Source organism: Saccostrea cucullata, unplaced genomic scaffold (assembly GCF_032062105.1).
Source record: "Saccostrea cucullata isolate Sc308-1 unplaced genomic scaffold, CSIRO_AGI_Scuc_v1 ctg1526, whole genome shotgun sequence".
NCBI classification, from domain to species: Eukaryota; Metazoa; Mollusca; class Bivalvia; order Ostreida; family Ostreidae; genus Saccostrea; species Saccostrea cuccullata.
Window position 1 is genome coordinate 110,451 of NW_026922172.1, and position 19,884 is coordinate 130,334.

General features: G+C 33.0%; 1 protein-coding gene across 1 annotated transcript in view; it reads right to left on the minus strand.

The window, feature by feature from the left end:
• Window positions 1–18,050, minus strand: part of LOC134261318 (uncharacterized) — a 90,658-nt gene extending 72,608 nt beyond the window's left edge. Inside the window, exons 1-2 of the mRNA XM_062743757.1 lie at window positions 17,909–18,050; window positions 14,285–14,323 (exon numbers count right to left, since the gene is read on the minus strand). Of these exons, the coding sequence (XP_062599741.1) occupies window positions 14,285–14,323; window positions 17,909–18,050 (181 nt within the window). The remainder of the gene's footprint in view (window positions 1–14,284; window positions 14,324–17,908) is intronic.
• Window positions 18,051–19,884: the final 1,834 nt, after the last annotated feature.

Genomic DNA, 19,884 nt, shown 5'->3' on the forward strand with positions numbered 1-19,884 from the left:
ACTGTGAAACAGGCGAGGGATATAACACACGAACACATTATTCACGAAACTCGTCTTCTAACCTCGGCTGCATCCGACTAACTACCCCCGATCACTGCAGAGTCTTGGTGTTTATACACAACAATTATCACGTGATGTGAACTTTGACTTATTAGGAAACCCGCATGGTCGAACTTTAGAATCCCGAAATCATTACACAAATATACGGCAGTGTCAATTAAATATGTAATATACAGAAACTATATTAATAAAATCGTCAAATTGACATTGAATCCAAGTTATTGGCCTAAGAAATATCTAAAATAATATTTTATTTAATTATAGGATACATTTTTCTTTGTGAAAATATTACTTGATCTGCATCTCACTGCTACGTCACGTTTGACGAAATGAAGTCACATTGAAAAGTGGATTGCAAGCAGTGACTTGTTTATAACTTATTATGTGAGGTTTATCTAATGACAAAACAGCATGCTTTAGTAAGCTGTGCGGTAGTTTGATGATTTCTTACAGGTTAGATTAGCAAATCACCTCATTTTGTGACATTTTAAAGAATTGTTGTATGACATATATTTTATATAATGTCAAAGTTAAGTTTTCCCCTACAAATAACGCAAGTATTCATCTACTGAAATATTTTGTTTTTATATGTAAAAAGACTTCAATCCACGAACCATCAAATATGGCCTCATCCCCCAAATTAACGTGATTTGTATTATATAAAGTTTAGTCTTTAAGCTTTTCAAAACTGTTTTTCTTTTTTCGATATCTATTATACTTTTTCAAAGAAAAAAAATCTTGCAATGTAGCAGTGTTTGAATGGAAAAATGCATTAGGAACGTCATTTTTTGTTATTTAACGTCACGTAATAAGGCGATGGGGATGACCATATGATTATTATGTACCTATACATTAAAGGTGCTTAGACACATAAATGAAGTAAATATTTTCTCATATGTTCTGCTTATTGTCACGACCTACCGGTATATATTGCTATAGTATTTCACACGAAAATATAAATAAATACAAATCTAACATCATCTCGAAGTTATTGAAACTTCGAATTTCTGAATGCATATGATTGACACGTTCTTGCACTTTCAAAATTTATAATTTTATTCTTTTACGAAAATGGAAAGTTTGTTGTGAGCATGAATGAAAACTATTAAAACTATAATCAAGAGAATTCAGAGTAGAAATGTTCGAAAGCAAACTCCGTGCACAGTACATGTCAGCATATTTTCAGCGGAATAAGTGATAGTTCAGATTTCAGAGTATGTAAAACAAAAAAAAAAATACCATGCCAGTCCTACCAAAAGATACACAGATCCTCTGCATTTGGTAAAAAGAATGGTGTGCGATGAAGGAAAACTAGTTGCCAATAAAAAGCCCCCTCCCCGTCGGGTATTTCAGTTAAAAACTCAGTGTAATTCCTGGTCAAATAAATCGTAAGTGTGATTTTTGGAAAGGGTACTAGTACTTTTAAAACATTTTATTCTAATCAAAAATACAATAAATGGGTAAAGCTTTCCTACACAACACCATCCCCATTGAAAGAAAAATTATGGATTTATTATTCACGCAAAAAAACAGTATATATCAATATATATATTGTTACTAAAGTGCCTCAATCGTACTGCAACAGATTGAATAAAAATATAGGAAAGTTGGCTTTCGAATAAAAAATAACGATCTTCTCACAGTTCTCTGCCGATTAAATTAATAAACCCCACCCACTTGGGCTGAATGGGTTGCTTGTTTGGGCTACGGAAACCGTTGTGGGTAGCATTGTTGTGGGAGTGCTCTTGGACAGCTGTTGGACTGGGATGTGTCATGTTCTGTCTGAAAAGCATCGAATTCACGCCCCATTTGTTAAAGATATTTCAACATAAGATTTAGCAAATTGATATGATACTGTAATCCTATACATGTATCTACTTTAATTTGCATTATTAAATGGCATTAAGGAAGTATTGAAAAAGATCAAGATCACAAAAAAGAAAGATTGGGATCATTTGTGTAAAATTCTGTTCAAACTTCGTAAAGAAATGGAAATGGATGGGCAAAGATAAAATATGGTTGCGTACAGCTATCTTCTTTCGAAAAATAACATCTGAACCAATAATACTACACATATAGATTGATTGATTTTCCATTTTGCAATTGTACTGTTTTTCTATACGATTCACAAAACAAAATGACTTAAGAAATCACTGTCTAGTTATGAGAGTATGCCAGGGCATCAACAATAGTGGGAAACATGGGATAATTTGCATAACGGGCGAAGACCGTTATGCTAAAATTATCCCATGTTTCCCACTATTGTTCATGTCCTTGGCATACTATCATAACTACAGGGTGTTTCAGAAAACATGCAACCATTTACTTTCCTCACCATATTGATATGCAAACAGTAACATTTGAAAGTCTTATATAAAATTATGCTAAAAGGCCTCAAGTTTTTATCAATATCAAAAATTTTGAAAAATAATTACCATTTTAATAAATTATGACGTCATATTTCACATCACTGAAAAAAAACGAGTTCAACATTTTTAATGTTTAATTCAATAAAAATCAATCATCGGGAATTCCGATACTGCTTAATCAGAGCATTTCATCAGTTCATTTGATTACGGTAATGCATGAAAATAAGGTTTACAGAATGCAAAGAACTTACTGATAGCAATATAAAGTGGAAGTTGTATAAATCTGTTCAATTCTGTAGCCAATGGAATAGTTTAAACTTGATCAAAGAAAAGGGGTTGGAGTTAAAAAGTACAACACATTAAAAGATTTTGAATGTTACTAAAGAGGCATTGATCCAGAGACTCATGTGCAATCCCTTTGTGAAATAACTGAGTTGTGAGCAAAATGAGTGAGTAAAGTGTAGATCAGATGTTGGGATACGTTTTGAATCGTAAACCTTGGACTTGGTGGACCAAATGTTAGCAGGACCATTCAACTCTTTCAAAACCATTAAACTTGGCTCCACACTCACCTGACTTAACACCCCTTGACTTTTATCTGTGGGGATATTTAATGGTCAAAATGTTCACCCCCCCCCCCCAAAAAAAAAAAAGAACTCAAAAATAGTCTGAAAAAGTGAAACCTAATTTATTTCCAAGAGACTCTTTGCAAAAATAATGAGAACTGTCTTGCATCGGATAGATTTTTTTTCATTCAGCACAAATGACGCCGTTTAGAGCAAATTTTTAAACTAAGTGAATTTTTACAAATTTCTTTTTCTTTTGTAATTCATTTTCTATTTGCCGTATTAACTTTAATTTAATAAGAATAAATCTTGAAGTTGTGACTTTTCATTAGGTATGAAAGTGCATGGTATTGGTCAAAACGCCATTAAAATCTAATTGATGAGAACGGTTGCATGTTTTGAAACACCCTGTAGATAGTGATTCTTTATATTTCCATTTCATTGTGAAAAATATTGTAGATTAGACATTAAAAATGTACACTAATAGATTTAAATTACACGAGGACATGCCAATTTTAATAGTCCTCGCATACTGACGTCATACACAAAGGCAGCCGCAAGGGATTTACATGCATATTTGGCCTCCTTAGCGTCAGACACAGAGACAGATGCGCACGAGAAATGCATGCGTATTAGGCTTAGCTCCTGACCTATCGACCTGCCTAATTTACATTCCGGCATCAAGAAATAAATTCCCCCAACTTTCAAACAGTTATCACAGAGGAAAAAAATAGAACTGGAAATATAAAAGAATAACTCAATTTGCTTGAATGGAATGTAAAAAAAAAACAACATTCCGAATTGAGACCGAGAAAAGATATCGAGAGTTTGAGTTTTCAGGAGTCCGGAATTTTCCGGGTTGGCTGAGTCTTACCGGATGTAATGATTTTCCTTCATTTCCTTGCAGAGCTTAGCTTTTACACATGGTTATTATAAAACAGTAATATTTTGTTCATAATTTTGTAGACTACTTTATTAAACTGAGTAAAGCCCAAAAATATATCGTCATTATATGAATACAAATTGTACTTATTTTGCATTCGTTAAACGAAAACGACGTTTTACACCGTACATTATGGAACGCCATGTCTGCCTTATGTTAGATGATTATATTATATGTTGTGGGTTTCTTATTATATGCTGTGGGTTTGTTTTTATATGCTGTGGGTTTGTTATTATATGCTGTGGTTCTTATAGTATATGCTGTGGTTCTACAATTTTATGCTGTGGTTCTATTATTAATGCTGTGATTCTATAATTATATACTGTGGTTCTTATATTATATGCTGTGGTTCTATAATTATATGCTGTGGGTCCATAATTATATGCTGTGGATCTATTATTATATGTTGTGGGTCTATAATTATATGCTGTTGGTTTATAATTATATGCTGTGGTTATATGATTATATGCTGTGGGTTTATAATTATATGCTGTGGGTCCTTTATTATATGCTGTGGATCTATTATTATATGCTGTGCTTTCGTTATTATATGCTGTGGTTTCATAATTATATGCTGTGATTTCATTATAATATGCTGTTGTTTCATAGTTATATGCTGTGGGTTCATAATTATATGCCGTGGTTCTTTTATTATATGCTGTGGTTTCATTATTATATGCTGTGGGTTCATCATTATATGTTTTGGGTGTATTGTTACATATTATGTCGGTTTATAAGAAACTAGCTATTCGAATCTGGACATATATTTTTTTTTTAGTTTACTTGCTCAAAAAAAAGCAACAGGCCTAACCGTAATAGGAATGACAGAGTGGAATGCTGAATAGGAAGGTATTACCCGATTGGTTTACATGAGGTACATGTAATGTTTTTTTTTTATTTTTTAAAAGTAAAAATATAAATGTTTAAAATAAATGAGGGAAAATGTATGAATATTAGAGAAATATGGAAATACCAGGGGATATTGTAGGAGCGGGGGTAGATTTTTTTTATGGAATGTAGGAATATTACAGAAATATAGAAATACCAGGGGAGAATGTAGGAGCGGGGGTAGATTTTTTTTTTATTAAATGTGGGAATATTACAGAAATATGAAAATACCAGGGGAGATTGTAGGAGTTGATTCTTTCTGGGAGGGAGCGGGGCAGATTGTTATTTACTGTCAGTACCTATAAGTTAATTTTAAACAACTGCAATTTTGACCTATAAACGCCATGGGACCCCATATTTTTCTGGGGATTTTTTTTATAAGCGCTTGGATTAAAGTTTCAAACGATGCCATACACTACAAATATTTATCATAATCACTATCCCCCCCCCCCTTAACAAAGGACATAACTCCTCTCAAATCTCAACACACGAAAAAAAAAATCTTTTTTTATATATACATGTATATTTCCTATCGGTGTGTCATCAAATAAAGAGCAAAATATCACTTTTCTTGACTTTAATTTCACTTAACATTTTGAAAATTCAGATCTCTTTAAGGAAAAGAGTGCCAATTATTTCCAACAGAACTCTATACAAACCTTTAGTCCTCTCACTTCTATCCTAATTAAATTTCAGACAATTCTATGGCATCGTTTGAAACTTTATTCCAGGCGCTTATAACCCCCTTCCCAAAAATATATATATATATAGGGTCCCTTGGCTTTTATAGGTCAAAACTGCAATTGTGTAAAATTAACCGGCAGTAAATAACACTCTGCCAAAAAATAAATAAATAAATAAATAAATCAACCCCGCTCATACAGTCTCCCCTGGTATTTCTATATTTCTGTAATATTCATACATTCCCTCATTTATTTCAAACATTAATATTTTTACTTTTTAAAAAACATTACATGTACCTCATTTCATCCAATCAGTAAAATACCTTCCTATTCAGCACTCCACCCTCTCATTCCTATTACGGTTAGGCCTGTTGCAGTTGCGGCCATTTTTTTTGAGCAAGTAAACTAAAAAAAACTAGAAGTACAGATTCGAATAGCTAGTTAATAATAAACCGACATAATATGTAACAAAACACCCACAGTATATAATTATGAACCCACAGCATGTAATAATGAACCAACAGCATATAATAAAAGATCCACAGCATATAATTATGAACCCATAGCATATGATAACGAAACCACTGCATATAATAATAGATCCAGAGCATATTATTATAGAACACCAGCATATATTAACGGACCCATAGCATATAATTATATACCCACAGCATATGAGTATATAAACCACAGCATATAATTAAAGACCCACAGCATATAATAATACAACCATAGCATATAATAATGAACCCACAGCATATAATTATAAATCCACGGCATATAAAAACGAGCCCGTAGCATATAATTATAGACCCACAGCATATAAGTATAAAACCAAGGTATATAATTATAGACCCACAGCATATAATAATAGAACCACAGCATATAATAATGGACTCACAGCATATAATTATAGAACCATGGCATATAATATAAGAACCACAGCATATAATTACAAACCCACAGCATATAACAATAGACCCACAGCATATAATTATAGAACCACAGAATATAATATAATAACCTCAGCGTATAGCCACGGCAGATAATAGACCAACAGCATATAATATAATCATCTAACATAAGGCAGCCATGGCGCTCCATAGTACACAGCATTGACTATTTGTACATGTTGATACGAAAAATGATCTGTAAGTCTACACTGACTCGAAAAAAATTGAATTAGTGTCTTATCTTGAAATAATTTTCTACTTTTCGCTGCGTCTTTAAATTATCATTAGACAGTCGACGCTAATTATTAAGAGCAGTTAGGCAAAATATGATTAATTATAAATCAATTATCATTTTGCACTGTAGGTGTATCCTAAAAAAAACATCCCGATGCTTGAATACCGCGTCTTCTGCCTGGGGTCATTTAAATGTCAAGTTAAAGATGTTAATTATATAACATTTTGAACTCACAGTCACTTTGAGATATCGACGGAAAATTCCAATAGAACACGCATAACGGGACTGCATTATGACTTCGAGGGAACAAGGGTTCGAGAAGTCAAGAGTAAATTTGTTTAGTTATATATGAGAAAAAAAATGGGACCAAAGACTCACTTCCAGCGATCAAGAGATTCATGGGATCGAAGTTCGAGCTATCAAGAGTAACCTGTTTATATTTCAATGAATGATAAACTTGTTCCTTGGAGAAAGGATTGATTCATTGTATATTGTTTAACGACCCTCTCCAGAATATTTCACTGATATGGAGAAAGGAAGAAAATGTATCAGACTGAAGTGATTTCGATGGTTTCATTCCCACCCTTCAAGCCCACTGGAGCAGAGCCGATGAAACAAAATTTTCATTCCCCTGAAAATACTGAATGATTTAGATTTGCTATTCACTCAAATATAAGTGCTGTATTCACTAAGAAAGTTTGAATTTTTTTTTCTGTTGACATTAATAAAAAATTGAATTGTATAAATTTCAGAAAAATGATGCACAAACAGATTTAACATGCAAAGTATACCTAATTCCAATGCCGAAAAAAAACTAAAAATCGTAAGGAATGGTGTTTCAAAAGAATAGATATAACTAGGAGACTTATTGTTCACAGAACAATAAGAGGTCTTTCCACCTTCTTTGAATTTCAATTTTGTTTTATATCTGACTCCTTAAAATTAGATTCCATGAATAAGAAACCAAAATTGTCTTAAAGGATAGAAAAAAATGAAAATAAAAAAATGAAATGACCTTGACCTTTGACCTTGAGAAAATGCTCAAGGACAAAGGTCAAGGGTCACAATGCAATTGACCCCATGCTTCTTTGACTTATAGTTTTTAAGTTATAAGGTTTAATAATAAGTACAATGACGTTTAAGGGCAATAACTCATATAAGAGGTCATCAGATCCATTTGCACTTATACAGTGTAGTTATGCCTTAAGATCCTAAAGACATTAGTGAAGGTTTGGTGTCTCTACGGTCTACAGTTTCGGAGGAGTAGCAATTACAAGGTTTTTTGCACAAGGGGCAATAACTTTTAAAAGGGTTAATCTTAGGGAACAAAAGTGAAATATTTAAAATAGTTTTAAGAGTACTTATTAATGATGCTAAGATATTAAGTATATGTTTAAAGACAAAAGAGATATAAAAAAAACATAATTTCTCAAATTTCGAATGACCTTGACCTTTGCATTAATTTTATGATCAAAGGTCAATGAATCTTATGCAGTTGGTCCCATGTCTCTATCACTTCTTGTTTTGAAAATATTTAATTATTTCTAAAATTAAGAAAGTTTCAGGGGCAATAACTCATTGAAGGGGTCACAAAATACTTTCGCAATGAATAGATTCCAGAGTCCTCTCAATTAGTCGAAGACTTTAGTGAAGGTTTCATATTTCTACGGTTTACAGTTTCGAAGAAGTAGCGATAACAAGGTTTTTCGTACAAAGGGCGATAACTTTTAATAGGGTCAATCTTAAGGAATACGAATTAAATCTTTAAAATAGTTTTAAGAGTACATATTAATGAGCTAAGACAGTTTGTATATGTTAAAAGACAAAACAGATATGAAAAGAGCTTAATTTCTCAAATTTGGAATGACCTTGACCTTTGATGTTTGCATGAATTTCATGATCAAAGGTCAATAAATCTTATGCAGTTGGTCCCATGTCTCTATCACTTCTTGTTTTGAAAATTTTTAATTATTTCTAAAATTAAAAAAGTTTCAGGGGCAATAACTCGTTGAAGAGGTCATCAAATACTTTCGCAATGAATAGATTCCAGAGTCCTCTCAATTAGTCGAAGACTTTAGTGAAGGTTTCATACCTTTACGGTTTACGGTTTTGGAGGAGTAGCGATAACAAGCATTTCTTGCGAAAGGGGCAATAACTTCGAAAGCAGTCATAGTTCATACGCGTTGGGTCAAATTTGTTCCTAACTTTTAATGACCTTTACGATGAACAAAGAGTCTTTTTCGATAAATGTCGAAACAAAAAATCAGCGGAAGAAAAATAAGAATAACTAGGAGACTTATTGTTCACAGAACAATAAGAGGTCTTTCCACCTTCTTTGAATTTCAATTTTGTTTTATATCTGACTCCTTAAAATTAAATTCCATGTATAAGAAACCAAAATTGTCTTTAAGGGGTGAAAAAAATGAAAATAAAAAAAATGAAATGACCTTGACCTTTGACCTTGAAAAATGTTCAAGGTCAAAGGTCAAGGGTTACAATGCAATTGACCCTGTGCTTCTACGACTTATAGTTTTTAAGTTATAAGTTTTAATAGTAAGTACAAAGACATAAAAGGGCAATAACTCATATAAGGAGTCATCAGATTCTTTTGCACTTATACAGTGAAGTTATGCCTCAAGATCCTAAAGACATTAGTGAAGGTTTGGTGTCTCTACTGTCTACAATTTCCAAGGAGTAGCAATTACAAGGTTTTTCGCACAAGGGGCAATAACTTTTAATAGGATCTATCTTAGGGAACAAAAATGAAATCTTTAAAATAATTTTAAGAGTACATATTAATGATGCTAACACAGTTTGTATATGTTAAAAGACAAAAAAAAATATAAAAAGAGCTGAATTTCTCAAATTTGGAATGACCTTGACCTTTGACCTTAACATGAATTTTAAGCTCAAAGGTCAATGAATCTTATGCAGTTGGTCTCATGTCTCTATCACTTTTCGTTTTTTGAAATTTTTATTTATTTCTAAAATTAAAAAAGTTTCAGGGGCAATAACTCATTGAAGGGGTCACCGAATACTTTCGCAATGAATAAATTCCAGAGTCCTCTCAATTAGTCAAAGACTTAAGTGAAGGTTTCATATTTCTATGGTTTACGGTTTCGAAGGAGTAGTGATAACAAGAATTTTCGTACAAAGGGCGATAACTTTTAATAGGGTCAATCTTAAGGAATACGAATTAAATCTTAAAAATAATTTTAAGAGTACATATTAATGATGCTAAGACAGTTTGTATATGTTAAAAGACAAAAAAGATAAAAAAAGAGCTTAATTTCTTAATTTTGAAATGACCTTGACCTTTGACCTTTACCTTAATTTCATGATCAAAGATCAATAAGTCTTATGCAGTTGGTCCCATGTCTCTATCACTTCTCGTTTTGAAAATTTTTAATTTTTTCCTAAATTTAAAAAGTTTAAGGGGCAATAACTCATTGCAGGGGTCACCGAATACTTTCGCAATGAATAGATTCCAGAGTCCTCTCAAGAAGTCGAAGACTTTAGTGAAGGTTTCATTCCTCTATGGTTAACGGTTACGGAGGAGTAGCGATAACAAGCATTTCTTGCAAAAGGGGCAATAACTTGGAAAGCGGTCATAGTTCATACGCATTGGGTCAAATTTGTTCCTAACTTTTAATTACCTCTACGATGAACAAAAAGTCTTTTCGATAAATGTCTAAACAAAAAATCAGCGGAAGAAAAATAATAAGAAGAATAATAATAAACAGAAGAAAATCAATAGGTCTTTCCACAGAAAGGTGGAAAGACCTAATAACTAGTAGACTAATTGTTCACTGAACAATTAATGGTCTTTCCACCTTTCTTTTAAGTTTTCATGTCATTTGAAAAAAAAAAAAAAAAAATAAATAAATTAAAAAAAAAAATTAATAAGTGCTGCCAGCAGGATTCGAACTGTGGACCCTCAGCCCTCAGATTGCCAGGCGAGCGCTCTACGCACTACACCACAGGCTCCGATGACTTTGTTTTCCGTAAACTAAGAGTGAAGAAAAAAAAGAAATGAAAGCACGTGGATTTAAATAAAAATAGTACAGAAACACGTGTATTTATTTGTTTGTTATGGAACATAGAGAGGAATAATGAATAGTTTCGAGAAAAACGATTGGTGGATAATGAAAATAGAGATTTCCTGTAAAAAAAAATCATTTAAGTTCGTTTATAGTTTGAATAGATTGAGTTAATCATACAGAGCTTATGATACATTCGAACTTCCGTGTCGGCACTGTGTTTACAATTTGTGAAAATATAGGCGCGTTCGTTTTGACAGAAATGGCGAACTCATAGGTTAGATTAAATAATCATCTCTATTTGCATTGAATTCATAGTTATGAGCATAAATTAAACTTGAAACATGCATTTCATGAAGAAGACGGTGTCACGGAGAGCGTGCAAATTTATTTTATATGAAAAATCGCTATTTCCGAGTTTCAGCCGATTCATATCTAAATCTAAATAAAATTAAAATAAATTCCATACACCTAAGAAAGCAAGAATACTTGGCATTAAAATGTCGTAATAGAGCAGGAGAATCGAATGATATTAACAATAATTGCAGAAATAGCCAATACGAGCTTTAATTAATTTTTATGCACAGCAGTAACTTAATTTCAGACAGAAAAAAAATGCAGATTTTGCCGATATTCACTAGAATTTCATTGTACTTTAGAGACTCACCTTAAAACTCTCAGGACACTTTCTTTCAGGTCTTTTCTTCCTTTTATTACGAATCTTATGTTGATATTTCATTTCGTTTGACTTGTAGACATTTTCTCTAAGTTGGTGTTGATTTTATTTTTTTTTTTTATAAGGGCGGGGGGGGGGGTTATTTTATAAGCATTTGTTAGAGTGATGGTTGTAAATACCTCCACGACCTTTAGCTTGATTGTGACCTTTGGGTCAATGGGGTCAAAGGTCAAGGTCATTTATCAAGGTCAAAGGTCAAGGTCATCCAAAGAGAGAGAGAGAGAGAGAGAGAGAGAGAGAGAGAGAGAGAGTTAAACTTGAGATTAACACTTGGAGCTGAATCTAGATAAAGGTAATGAATATTTCTTTATTACCTTTTGAGTAAGGGTCAAGGTCAGAGTTAAAGGTCAATGTCAAATTTCAAGGTCAAAGGTCAAGGTCATTTGGATTTTAAGCTTAAATCGACCATTTCTCTAGTTTTCCAATGACCTTGACCTTTGACCTTGACCTACTTTTCGAGTTCAAAGGTCATAAGATCTCATGCACTTGGTCCCATATCTTTACCACTTGTCCTTAAAAAGTTTTTAATTTTTCTTGTCAGCTTTAAGACTTTCAGGGGCAATAACTCATTGAAGGAGTCACCGAATACTTTTGCAATGAATAGATTGAAGAGTCCCCTTAATTAGTCAAAGACATTCGTAAAGGTTTCATACCTCTGCGGTTTATGGTTTCTGAGGAGTAGCGATAACAAGTATTTTTTGCGAAAGGGGCAATAACTTCGAAAGCGGTCAAGGTTCATTTACGCAGGGTCAACTGCAAACATCTTTTACGGAGTACATTCCTATGAACTATAAATCTTTTCGATATATCTTCAAACAAAAAAACATGCGGCGGAAAAATAATAAAAAAAAGAAAAAAGAATAATAACTAGGAGACTTATTGTTCACAGAACAATAAGAGGTCTTTCCACCTTTTTAAATTTCTTATAGTTTTATATTTTACTCTCTAATTTAATTTTAAGGGAAATGGCTAAAAAAAAGTAAAGGAAAATTTAAAAAAAAAAAATTGAAATGATCTTGACCTTTGACCTTGATAAGATCTTCAAGGTCAAAGGTCAACGGTCACATTGCAATTGACCCCATGCCTCTACGACTTTTAGATCTACACTTATAAGTTTAAATGTTTATTGCAAAGAAGTTAAAGGGCAATAACTCATATAAGGGGTCATTAGATCCTTTAGTTCTTAAACAATGAAGGTGTGCTAAAAGACCCTTAAGACATTAGTGAAGGTTTCAAGCCTCTACGGTCTACGGTTTTGAAGTAGTAGCGATAACAATGTTTTTCGCATAATGGGCAATAACTTTTGATAAGGTCAATCTTGGGGAACAAGAATAAAATCTTTGAAATAGTTTTAAGATTACATATTAATGATGCAAAGACTGATTGCATATGTTAAAAGACAAAAGAGATATATAAAAGAGCTTAATTTCTCATTTTTGGAATGACCTTGACCTTTGACCTTGACAAAATATTCAAGGTCAAAGGTCAAGAGTCACAACGCAATTAACCCCAGGCTTCTACCATTTATAGTTTTCAAGATACAAGGTTTGATAGTAAGTATAAAGAAGTTAAAGGGCAATAACTCATATAAGGGGTCATCAGATTCTTTAACACTTATACAGTGAAGTTAGGTCTAAAGACCCTTAAGACATTAGTGAAGGTTTGGTGTCTCTAGGGTCTACAGTTTCGGAGGAGTAGAGATAACAAGGTTTTTCGCATAAGGGGCAATAACTTTGGAAAGGTTTAATCTTAGGGGACAAGAATGAAATCTTTGAAACAGTTTTAAGAGTACATATTAATGACACATAGACATTAAGTATATGTTGAAAGACAAAAGAAATACAAAAAGAGCTAATTTTCTCATTTTTGGAATGACCTTGACCTTTGACCTTTATATGAATTTTAAGGTCAAAGGTCAATAAATCTTATGCAGTTGGTCTTATGTCTCTACGACTTCTGGTTTTGAAAATTTTTAATTATTTGTAAAATTCAAAAAGTTTCAGGGGCAATAACTCTTTGAACGGGTCAATGATTACTTTCACAATAAATCACTGGAGTGTCTACTAAATTAGTCAAAGACAATAGTGAAGGTTTCATTTCTCTACGGTTTATGGTTTCGGAGGAGTAGCGATAACAAGCTTTCTTGCGAAAAGGGTAATAACTCCGAAAGGGATCAAAGTTCATATACGCAGGGTGAACTGCGAAAATCTTTTATGAAGTACATTCTTATGGACTAAAAATCTTTTCGATAAATCTTGAAACTCAAAATCACACGGCGGAAAAATAATAAAAAATAATAAAAAAAAGAAACAGAAGAAAATCAATAGGTCTTTCCACAGAAAGGTGGAAAGACCTAATAAACAGAAGAATATCAATAGGTCTTTCCACAGAAAGGTGGAAAGACCTAATAAACATAAGCAAATCAATAGGTCTTTCCACAGAAAGGTGGAAAGACCTAATTAAGCAATAGGTGATATAAGATATATCGGTCGATCAGTCACACCTTTTATTTGAGTTTTGTTCTAATCAGTAATATCATAGAGTCATTGGTACTTCCTTGTGGTAAATATGGTTTGTTATATGTATCAGAAAAAACATCGATATCGAGGAGGGCGAGGTATATAAAGACAGACACACAAGCAAATACGCAAGCGTCTCCTCCTTAACTTACATTTTAACTCCCCTTATACATGAAATATCGCTTGATGTTATCAGTAGATTTTTGTTATTGTTTTGATAAAAAAAACACATTTTGAATTTTCCATTCCCATATAGAATGTTAAATGACATTAAAGGAACATGTTCATTTACCTTTCTCAAAGTCCTGCACGGAGGAATTGGGTTCTTCATCTATAATAAAAAAAGAAAACACTTCATTTTCGATCTTGAAAACTTCCCTTACATATACAAAGTTACATTTCCTTCGATATTATCAGTAGAGTTTTGTTATTATTTCGATAAAAAAATCAATTCACTGAAATAATGGAACTAAGGAACTTCAAATGCAAGTAAAATTAAATTTAAGGAGCATGCTTATTTACCTGTCTGAAATTCCCATAAAAAGTGATAAGGGTTTTCATCTATAATGAAAATAAAAACGTGTAAGATTGATTGATTGATTGATTGTATATTGTTTAACGTCCATCTCGAGAATTTTTCACTCATATGGAGGCGTCACCGTATGACGGTTAAGGGCTTAAAATTTTGACCTTTACTCGGCACTCTGGGCCATTAAGCAGTGAGGGATCTTTATCGTGCCAACTCCCACCGCTGACACGGGGCCTCGGTTTTTAAGGTCTCATCAGAAGGACCCTAAGGTCTCATCCGAAGGACCCGCAACTTTCACTTCAAAGTGCCCAGCGCATGGCAAAGGAACAGTTGCTACCAATTTTAATGACTAGGTCAATCGCGGCCGAGATACAAACTCACGACCTCCCGATCACGGAGCAAGCGCTCTATCGACTGAGCTAGAGTGAACGGTAAAACGTATTAGAGAGCTCATATTCATGAATAGCAATTCAAAGTCAATGGCATCAGACACAAAATAAATCGATCTAAATATTAATCAAATCCTAACCCTAATGAGAAACAATCTCATAAAGAATTTTAAGAATACATTTAAAAGAAAGAGTTATTTTTGAGATATATGGGTATAATAAACAGCACTAAAACTAAAAATCCATGAAATAACACATATTTTGGATATGTTAGATTGTTAATAAGGTCTTTTATAACCAGAAAATAAATCCAGGGTGAAGTACATTGAAAAGAATCACAAGGAAATACGCAGGTAGCAACTTCCCACCTTACCCTTCATCTTCCCTTACAGGGTGGGGCCACAATGGCTGACCAACGTTTTACATAAGGTATACATAGGAAAAATCTTTAAGAATCTCCTTCTCCAGAACCGTTGGGTCAGGAAAGACGAAACTAATGTAGAAGCATCCTCTGATAGTGAGGATACAAATTTGTTAAAATCATGACCCCGGGGGTAGGGTTTGGTCACAATGAGTATCAAAATTAAGTACTAATAATAATAAATTAGAAAAATCTTTTTCTCAAGAACAAAAATAAAGGCATGAGTTGTCATAGTTATATGGAAGTATCCTTTGTTAATGTTAATTTATGTCTCTTCAAATCGTAACCCCCGGGGGAAGGTTGGGGGCACATTGGGGGATCAAAATTTTACATAAGAAATACATAGGGAAAAATCTTTGAAAATCTTCTAAGGAACAGCACTAGCCAAGCCAATGTTTGTCATAGTTATAGATTTTGAAACATCCCCTGGTAATGTAGATTCAAATCTCCAGGGTAAGGTTGAGGCAAGAATGGATGATCAAAGTAGAATTGCAAGGACAATAATCTTTACAATTTTTCTTCTCAAGAACATCAAAGACTTAATTGGTCATAATAATATGGAAGCATCCAAATCATGACCCCCCTGGGGAAGAGTCTGATCACAATGGGTGAACAAGGAATAACGTCTTACGTAGGAATACATAGAAAAATTGTCAAAATCCTTCAAAAAAAAAAAAAAAAAAAAAAACCATGATTGATCCTCAACAAGTAAGAATAAAAAAAGGTTATGTTAATTAGAACCTGTTCATATTGTGACAATTGAGGGAATGGAGGAGCCATTAGAGACAATTTAGAGTGGATCATAACAAGGGAAAAAAGCATCCTTAGGAAGTATAGATTAAAATTTGTTCAAATAGTACCCCCTTCCCCTACTTTTATATTTCTATATTTAAGATTGTCAATACCGTACTGAAATGCACAAACTTTTTCTAAGATTAAAGCAAAAATAAATAATTATGAAAAGTGGTATATTACAAGTACATATATAGTTTTGTCAAAATGACTGGTAATCGGGTTAGTGAGCAGTGTGTTTATGTATTGAACACTGTTCCGTTCAATAGAGTAACTCCTTTATGATCAAAGAAACCGGAAGTCCTAAGCAGGGGTACAGACAAGTAAATGACTTTTACAGATGCCCGAGAGCATTTCTTTAAGACATTGAATTACTTACCAGTAATTCAATATTTAGAGTAGACACCTGCATTGTTTAAAAAAGAAAATCAGTACAAACAGTTAATTTTTGATCGAAAAGACAAGAAACAAACCTATACGTTATAAGTCGGTAATTTCTCTGCTAAGAAAAAATAGATCAAATCTAACTTGATGATGAATGAATCTTATTCTTTGATTGAACAGGGGTAGATATATTCAAAACATAGATTTAAATTAATTTATACATATTATTTAAAGAACAAAGACCATGTTTCGTCATATTGGCCCTGTGATTTCTCAATTTTCAAAGTAGAATGAATAGAAATAAAATTATTATCAAGGGTTAATCCACTGTTGATACTATCCCAACACACCAAAATTTATCCGCCAAAACGTCAGCTTGTTGATTTGAATAAGAGACAAAACCGATAACGAACGGGTTTTTGCAGAAATTCTCTATTTTTTCTATTTCAGTCATGTTTTTCATATACAGCGCAACCTCTGATCTAAAATGTAACGACATACCATTAAATCTCTTTCATAAAGAAACAAAACTGTAGATAGATTTTTTAGATCAGAGGGTGCGTTGACTGGGAACTACGAAACCCTATCAGATCCATTTAAATATAACACATACACAATATTTCTAGGTATGTAATGTAAATAAAAAATATAAAAGGAAATAAATCAAATAAAAGCACACACAATTAACATTCTAGGGCCATTTATTACCAAAAACTTCAAACTTATCAGTTTGTTACATTCAAACTATTCTACTATAAAACATATAAACACTCTTTAGCAGATGACATCTGTAGCTAGAGCGTAGCGCGTCCGCTTGGAAATCATGCGACCCAGGTTCGATTCCTGTGTGGGGAAATAATTTTGTTTTTAAATATCCCCCCCCCCCCAAACTTACAATCTTTTTTATAAATATAACCTGTTGAATAAGTTTTAATTATATGCAGAAAATATATATGTTCAAATCATTTTTAAGTATATATTTCTCCTAATCAAAATCCTATTTATATATGAAAATTTTGAAATTCTTTATCAAACAAAAACCACGAATCTTTGACATAATCAGTAACAAACAGTCACATTCTATTCCACTTTCACTACATATCTCTGACCTAATTGCTAAAATGTAATTATATTTTTTCAGTGTCAAAATAAAAAAAAAAACATGTAGTTTTCTAGTTAATAGAATTAATGTTTTCTTTTTTAGAACATGGAAAAATGAATCAAGAAAAGAAAATAACAGAAATTGGAAAGTCTTTCCCATGCATCCTATGTAAGAAGTGAACAAAACCAAAGGACAGAAAGAAATGTGAATCTTCAGCTATTCGTCGTTTTCTCCGCAAGAACTTTCTTGGTGAAGCGAACAGTAATGACATTCTGTGTACGAAGTGCAGACGTCTATACCATGGTAACCAACAAAAATGTCAAAAGAAATCTGGGCCACTTCCTGTGTCACAGCCTCCACAAAAACTTTCAAATCCATCATCATCATCAGGAATATCCAGTCCACCTTCCATATCGTTACCAATCCATAGAACACCTTCATCTCATGCTTACTGTTTCATTTGCAAGCGCCCAGGACCCAAACTTGTTGTTGTTGTTACCTCTTCTGCAGAAAGAAGTCATTATTCCACCTGGAAGCAGATGCTGTCCATCTCAAGTTGAAGATGGGGAATTCAGGCCTGGTGCTCTTGACAATTTGCACACTGTGGAATCAACACTTGTCAACAGAACAACAATTCTTGAACTCATCCAGAAAATTAGAAATTATGCCATTTAAAATTCAACTAGCAGATTTTCTTTTGAACCATCAAGCATGAACACTGCAGATTACACAACATTGACCGGCATATCCAAAAAAAAATTTTGAAGACCTCCATTCTTTTATTTCAAATGACATTCGAAATACACAGAACCGTGGCACCAGGATGTCTCTAGGCCTATTTCTCCTGAAATTGAGGTCAGGCATATCAAACCATCTTATTGCCACCATCTTTGGAATCTCCAAGTCCTCCCTTTGTTTCGGAAATAAATTTTAACCCTTGTATCATGTATATGATTTATTGATATTAATTTATTACTAAGCACTAACAACCTGTTTTTAATATTGTCTTCTACGATAATTTATGGAGATTAACACAACCATATAGATATGGCATGCATGTCTTTGTTTTCATTTATCTCCGTAAACAGCGTCAAAACTCTGCTCATGCACCAATGGAAAGTCGAGCTCAATTATGAAAAGTATTTGTGCTAATCCGGGACAAATCTAGATACAGGTTGATCACAAATGAACAACTGCTAAGGCACTACCGGGGTAATACTAATGAAACATAGACTAAATTAAATACATTTTTGAGCGTCAGTGACCTCTTGTAAATAACCACAGGCAAGTAGAATATATGCCCCCCCCCCCCCCCGCTCCTTTTTTACTTCTTAATGCCGGGGGTTAGTAAACTTTTTCCTATTTTTGAATTTTAACTCCAACCTATTTGTGCACGTTGATTTAAACGAAATATTTACTAATCGGAGGCACATAAAGAAATATATAAATGGAAATCTGAAAAGGAAAAAGAGTGGGTTTCAAATTCATCGATGTCTGCATATTCCATGATTCTCTAAGCTTTAGATAGTGATCAAGTGAAGATTAACTGAGGCAGACATCGAGAATAAAAACAAATTGCAAGCCGTCTCTTTTTATGTATCAGTCGAAAACAAAATACATGCATTTAAAACAACGTAAAGAGATAAAAGGGTAACATTACATGTATTAATAACATGCAATACGTATTCTTAAAAACATCCAAAATAGGAAAACCCCAGAAAAACAGAAAGGGGGGGGGATACCAAAATTGCCTGTGCGTTGTTGTTAGTTACATGTACATATTTTATTCGCTGCATTGCTTTCCATGTTCATTCAGTAGAATTAATATTAAATGTATACATTGAAAGCCTAAGAACAAAATAAAATCTGCCTATTGAATACGCCAAATAAAATTAATGTTTAAATTATTGTCCCATTTTCTCCACTAAAAATTTCACTTTTTTCTATCCTTATACGTATAAGCATAAAATAAAATCAAATTAGGATTTTATTTTAGTTATTCGGTGCCTGTTTGTAAACTTAAATAAAAACATTTTCAATATATAGATTGACTGCATTAATAGATACTTATACTCGGGAGGATATCTGGCGGAAATTGATTTATTAGAAGTTGTTGTTGATTTGATAGCCTTGCTGAATTCTAAAAAGAAAAAGGATATATAAATTTAAAGCGTAAAACATATTTAAGGTTGGGAGGGGGGGGGGGGTAGTAGTCCTTGACTTCTAAATTATCTTCATACCTATGACTTTTCAAACAAACTTAGATCAGAGATCA